We start from the raw sequence: 6330 nt of genomic DNA, 5'->3' as shown, positions 1-6330 counted from the left end.
CCAATTATCGTTCGGCCAAACTCATCGTTGTCGGATTACAGGAATATTAACAAACTTCATTTTTCTTTTTTGAAAGACAAATCACACTACCTGCACTGCAGATTACAAATATCAACTGCAAAACACATTAAAGAAAACCAAACTACCTATACAACCAACATAGCCACTGGCTACTCCAAGGAAAACCTGACAAAAGGTTAGCCCACAGTCAATAGCACTCTATGTCAGACAGTCGCATACCGATTCGGCAATTTCTTCCACGGTCTTTTTTCAGATTTCTTCTCAAATCAATATCAGTGAACATAGGTTCTTCAGCATGCAAGTTATATAATCTTATAATCAATCACCAAAGTAGAGGTAATATATATATATAAAGAAAAATAAAACAAATGACCCAGGAGACCTATGCAAATTTTGCTCCTTGCTGCCGCTACAACTAACATTTGTTGTCATTGGGTGCTGCGTGTTAACCCACTTCGCGATACATTTCTGCATAAATTTGAGAAGTTGTAAGTTATGTTGAACAACTAGATAGAAATATACTCTTTTTAAGTTTTAATTAGACAGTTTTCTTTAAAATGATTATGTAACACAGCAGTGAACTATAATCTCTCTCTAATTATATTGCTCATATATTTTCTTCTTCTTAGTCATCTGCAGAAAACAATAGAGAAAAAGACAACTTCATCAGCTGACTCCCATGTGAATAAATTCCAGACTCTATGGAATAAAGGAAATGAGTATTGTCATGAAATCAAGGAAATTGAGGATTTGCGGTGGTGGAGATCCTTGTACCGACTATTACATATTGAATCCGTGTGGCTATAATTCTACTATTAAGGTTGATTAGTACCAAACCTAGTTCGAGTAGAATTTGGCTAGCACGTTTCCTTTCTACTGCATTATCTACCTATAGAATAACAAAAAGCAATATAGAGAATGAAGAAATATTTAACTCTAAACAAGTAAACTAAAAAAGAACCTTCCAGTAAGCAGCTGAGCAGCAGATCCCTTAGAGTTAGAGTTACCAAACTGCTTGGTCTTATTCTCGTGTTCTTTCTCCACACGCATGGCAGCAACCTCTTTCTCCATTGCAGCTACTTCTCTTCTCATCTTTTTTGCCTCAACTTCCATTGCCTTTGTCAATGTTTCCACCTTCTTAGCAAGCATCTGAAATACAAAAATTACTTGAGCATATATCCAGAAGGATAAATTTAAACGGTATTGAGCTTAATGAACAAAGCATCAACCTCAATCGCATCATCCTTATCCTTGAGGCTTTGATCTTTCTCCTGACCAGCTTTCCTCAAAGCTATGACATCTTTCTGCAGCAAATAGTACAATACTCCTGGAACATTATCTTCTGTGTCCACGGGCTGGAAATCAGTGGGTTTTTCATCATTTGGTGCCTCACCCTCCTTGGTTCCATCAGAAGGCTGGTTGAATGAACTACTTGAGCCTGTTCCGTTTAAAAGTAATTTAGCCCTCTCTAATGATCTCGTGCCTCCATCAAATGACTTGGATGTTCCTTTAGCATGCTTCAAAACTGTACTAGAAGACAAAGAGGATCTCAATTGAGAGCTTGGCGATCTCTTGGATAAAAACCCATTGGATGTAAGTTTTGAGGAGTTATCAGCTCCACCCAGAGATTGACGCCTAGAAGGCCCGTTGCTCATGCTTCTTACATCTGATGTGCTGCGACTAAGACTGCTGGGAGTTCCTCTCAAGCTCTCTTCAAGAACTTTAAGCCGCAATTGATATTTCTCCTGGGAAATCAAAATAAAAGCCCTCATGTCAAAAGCAGCAGCATCAACTTAGAGAACAGAATGGTAAGTGTTACGATCAGATTATTACTTTCAACTGTGCTTCAGATTTTGCAGTTCGTTCAGTTATAGCAAGCTTGTCGCGAAGTTGCAGCATTTCTCCCTGTAAGTAATAAAATCCACAATGAATAGTGTTGAACTTAAGGGCCTATATTTGTATTGAATGGGAGAAACCATCCACAAAAACCTGCAGGATTCTCCGCTCTTCGAGCCATTGCTTTACAGGCATCACTTTGTCATTAGCATCTTTCCACTCATTTGCTACAACTGTGGCCACTCTATTTGCTGTTACTTTTGCACGGGCCAACTCCCGGTCAAGAGTTTTTCTTTCCTCCTAAGGAACAAAAACAACCATTTATTCAATAAGAGTTCTAAGAGTATGTCAAAATATAAGAACATGGAAAACTTGGATACTTAAATGCTAGGCAGATTACATTCATCTCCTGAACTTTCCTCTGGTAATCCCTAACTGCATTTGCTGCAGCAGCACCGGAAAGAACAGCCTCCTCCAGCTCTCTTACCGTTTGTGTAAGCTTTTCAACCTCTGCAACTTTTTGGCGATGCATTTTGTCCAAAATTTTGTTTTCTTCCTACATAGACAAGTCATAAACATGTGACTTTCTTCATTATATAAAATATAGAGTAAGCACAAAATATTTGGCATCACTCCAAGTCCTAAATTTGATGCACCTGAAAAAAGGAAACACCGAGAACAACTACCATACCTGGCAAATTTCTATCTGCTTCGTCAACTCCTGGTTTTTATTTTGGAGATCATCCACCATGGACGCTTTGGCCAATGCAACCTGTACAGTCCTTTCAGCTTCAAGTAAAGCTGCTTCTTTGGATTTAGTTAGGCGATCAAGGGCTTTATTGTCTTCTTGAAGCTTTGCAATCTGCAAGGAACAAACAGAACTAATCAGTGAGAGAATAATCGATTATATAATTTATATAACATTCGCAATTATTTTAGTGAGACAGAAACAATAGTTCAAAAGTCGCAGCAAAACCTCCTGCCGAGCAAGCTTCAGCTCAGCCTCCAAGGGTGCAAGAATTGCTTCAATAGGAGGCATATCATCGTCCTTTTGAGCAGCATGAACCCTCCTCAGAGTGGCCTCAGCTGCAAACTGAGCAGCCATCGATGCCTTCTTCTCGTCATTTATTTTCTTGATTTCAAGGTTCTGCAGAACATGTTCATTAACTAATTACAGCAACACAACATGAGGTAATAAGCTTGAAAAAATTTCCCACAGTAATACCTTGCTTTCCAGAAGAGATTCAGTCAACTTAAGCTTTTCCTCCATTCTCGAGAGCTCATCAGTAAGCTATTGTTCAAAAGAAAAACAAAGTGTCCATCTCAATCACAAAATATTATAAGAATGCCAAGTCAGACAATATTAACCCACATTTCAGATGTGTCCAGCATTGAAAACAGTCATACTTATATGGTATATTCAATTACTACAAAAATGTTGATAAACAAGTCTTTGATGCAAGAGCATAGGAAAGTATGTAGAAGAGCAACAAACAAATTACATAAAGACGATGAGTTTTCCCCAACAAGACAAGGGATCATACGTAATCTAGAAATAGTAAGTAAGAAGATAAGAGGACAATTACTCCATTCAATCATGAGATTCAGATCACTAAACCCCATTACGGAATTAAATATAGGAAGTAGAAATCATAAATGGAAGAATAGCATTTCATATAATAGGCAACTACGATAAAAGTTTTAGACTACAGAAAGGGAAAAAAATCCTATGACAACTTTGGCAGTGCCAAACGACATTAACAGACCGGACCAAGGCAACTTAAGTGATGAAAAACAAGGAAGTTATCTAAAATTTTAAAATCAGATCATACAGGTACTACAAGGCAACCTGAAAATGAAGTTGGATAAAGCATCACAGAGAATTGATGCTGTAAAATAAGACAGCCCATCAATGACTCTAAAACTACTGAGCAACAAATCTCAATAATGAAACTTCCAACCAACATGACTTTGACAGAACAGTTATGTATCATGTATTTCACAGAAATTACATCCCCACAGACCAAGTAACCAACTTTCCAACCATCAGGAGCTTAACATAGATTTACCATCAGCAACGGAGACACAAGCATGCACAAAAAGTTTACTCGTAAAACTTGCAGGATCTACTTTTCTTCGGTAAATAAGAATATGCACTGAAATACAAACAGCCTCATCTTTTATAATTTTTTATCAGTTATTATCATCTCTAAAACATAATCTTTCCCCAAAAAAAGAAAATATTAATTTATGAGGGGGAGAGCAATAGACTTTGTACTAAGATCACACAAAGGTTAAAAGAAATTAAGCAACTTTCCAAAATTTTCAAAATAGATTACTATGTAAATTACCACTATTATTAAAGTGCTTCCACCAATCAGTTAAAAATAAATACCAATAATTTTATTTTTTTCAAAAAAATAATCAACCTCTTCGACAGCCTTTTCTCTAAGCCTTTCAGACATCCTTAATGCCTTAATTTCCGCTTGTGCTTCTCCCAGTTCTCTATCTTTATCTGTAACCCAATCAAATAATAATCAAGACTACGATAAGAAAATAAATAAATAAATAAATAAAACGGTTTATGTTAAGTAAAACGCAGCTAATTGAACCGAATCAAGGAGAAAAACAACTAGATCGAGCTACATTCCTAACCTCTAACTTCATTCTCCAACCGATTCAGCTCTACTTTCACCGGATCCGACCCGTGAAGCAACGTAATGAACTCATTATCCGCATCGAAGCTAGGTCTAACAGGTCTCCTCCTCGACGAACCTTTCCCTCCGCTCTCCTTAAACGACGCCAACGCCGTCGACGTCGGAGGAACTCCCGCCGAGGTCGAAATCACCCTCACCGGCGACTCACTCCTTCCATTGCTCCCTAACTCCACCGCTTCACCGTCAATCTCCGACATATCGTGTTCAAACACTCTCTCTCACGCCCAAAATGCAACCAAAAACATAAAATATTTCCAAATAGAGCAGGTTGCTTCACATCTACAACTTCAAGTGGATCCAAATGCTAGGGTTTCAAATCAGTTGAGATACAGCTGTTATTCAGATTCTCATATATAGAAATGAGAGAGAATGAAGATGAGAGAAAATAATGTCTTGCTCCTTTTTTATCTCTCTCTCTCTCTAGATTGTGGATTTAAATCTGGTAACGGTGACTGACGTAGTGAAGAGAGAGAGCAATTAGCAATGGAGATTTAATTAATGGGATTACATTAATTAATTATGGATTAATTTAATAAGTACGTTTGGGTTGAGATGAAAGGCTTTGGCTGTTTTCAACAGACAAAAAAAGCGGGTAAGCTGGGAGACTGTATTATCGCACAGCTAAACTTCATCTTCTAAGGTTGTGTTTGGTTCACGGAATATAAGATTAGCAGTGAAAATATAAGATTATCAGGGAATAAGATTACTATGAATATTGTATTTTGTGTTTGGTTGACTTAGCAGGAATATAAGATTATCGTATTTGATTAAAGGAATAAAAAATTATTAGAATGTATATTTGACCAAATTGTCTTTATTATATATTTGTATAATATTACAAGTTGAAAAATATTTATATATTTTCTTTAAAAAATTTAAATTCATAATATTTATATAATTTTTTTACAAAATTAAAAATATAAAAAAAGTTTAATGAAAGGTAAAATTTTATTTTAATTCCTGAACTTTATATAAAATTTTAATTATAGATTTTTTTTAAATCTAAAATAATTTAAGGATAAATTTATAATTTAACCTTCGTAGAATTTTTATCATTTAATGACAGTAGAAGAATATCTTTTAAAAAAATAAAAATTTAAGGGCATTTTAATCCAAAACACCGGTAATCCAACAATACCTAAGGAAATTGAGGTAATGACATTCCCGGTAATATACCCAAAAATATCCACTATTGATAATCTTTCATTACCGAAAATGGGATTCTCTCGGCCTAACCAAACGGAAGAATGTAGATTTCATTCCCATGGGAATCCCACATTCCCCCATCCAAACATTCCCTAAAGATTTTTTTCCCCTTTTGGAACTAGGTATAGGTTTAGGTTTATAATAAATTTAATTGTATTTAAATTATCAATTAAGTTGTTTAATTTTAAAAATTTATAAAATAATTATAAAATTGTTATAAAACAGTGTTTATAATGTTATAATAATTATCAATTTTAATAAATTTAATAATTATTTTATAATACATTAATAAAAATTAATCATTAGTTTATAATATTTTGATAAATTTTAATAATTATTTTATTAACCATTTTATAATTTTTAAAAGTTTAGTATCCGCAACAATCAGTTAAACAGATTTTTACCTACAGATGATCTACGAAAAATCTTCAAGCCTTTGATAAATACGTTTTCTGATAAGTTTATATAAAGCGTCCAAACAAAATTTAAAATATAATTATCAAATTTGGCTAGCCTATCAATATTTAAATATTTATTATAAATATCACCA

The 6330-nt window shown here is 34.7% G+C and overlaps 1 protein-coding gene across 1 annotated transcript; it reads right to left on the bottom strand.

Annotated features, from left to right (window-relative positions):
* Window positions 1–265: 265 nt before the first annotated feature.
* LOC120145715 (microtubule-associated protein 70-2-like) lies at window positions 266–5023 on the bottom strand. Its single transcript, XM_039159471.1, has 11 exons — window positions 4513–5023; window positions 4287–4372; window positions 3083–3148; window positions 2834–3004; window positions 2549–2719; window positions 2258–2413; window positions 2011–2157; window positions 1855–1926; window positions 1251–1766; window positions 983–1170; window positions 266–489 (listed from the first exon to the last, which is right to left on the bottom strand). Exons 1-11 carry the CDS (start codon window positions 4769–4771, stop codon window positions 450–452), a joined length of 1872 nt encoding a protein of 623 aa, XP_039015402.1. The 5' UTR covers window positions 4772–5023; the 3' UTR covers window positions 266–449.
* Between the last annotated feature and the right edge of the window lie 1307 nt (window positions 5024–6330).

Source organism: Hibiscus syriacus, unplaced genomic scaffold (genome assembly GCF_006381635.1).
Source record: "Hibiscus syriacus cultivar Baekdansim isolate YM2019G1 unplaced genomic scaffold, ASM638163v2 tig00110893_pilon, whole genome shotgun sequence".
Taxonomy (NCBI): Eukaryota; Viridiplantae; Streptophyta; class Magnoliopsida; order Malvales; family Malvaceae; genus Hibiscus; species Hibiscus syriacus.
Note: the sequence above shows the minus strand (reverse complement) of the source record. Positions and strands in the feature narration are given on the sequence as shown.

Coding starts and splice junctions, on each gene's coding strand:
- LOC120145715 (XM_039159471.1), bottom strand. CDS start 4,771: ATGTCGGAGATTGACGGTGAAGCGGTGGAGTTAGGGAGCAATGGAAGG. Junction 3,149..4,286: donor GAGAAAAGGCTGTCGAAGAG/GTTGATTATTTT, acceptor TTTGAACAATAG/CTTACTGATGAGCTCTCGAG. Junction 1,767..1,854: donor AATCTGAAGCACAGTTGAAA/GTAATAATCTGA, acceptor TTGATTTCCCAG/GAGAAATATCAATTGCGGCT.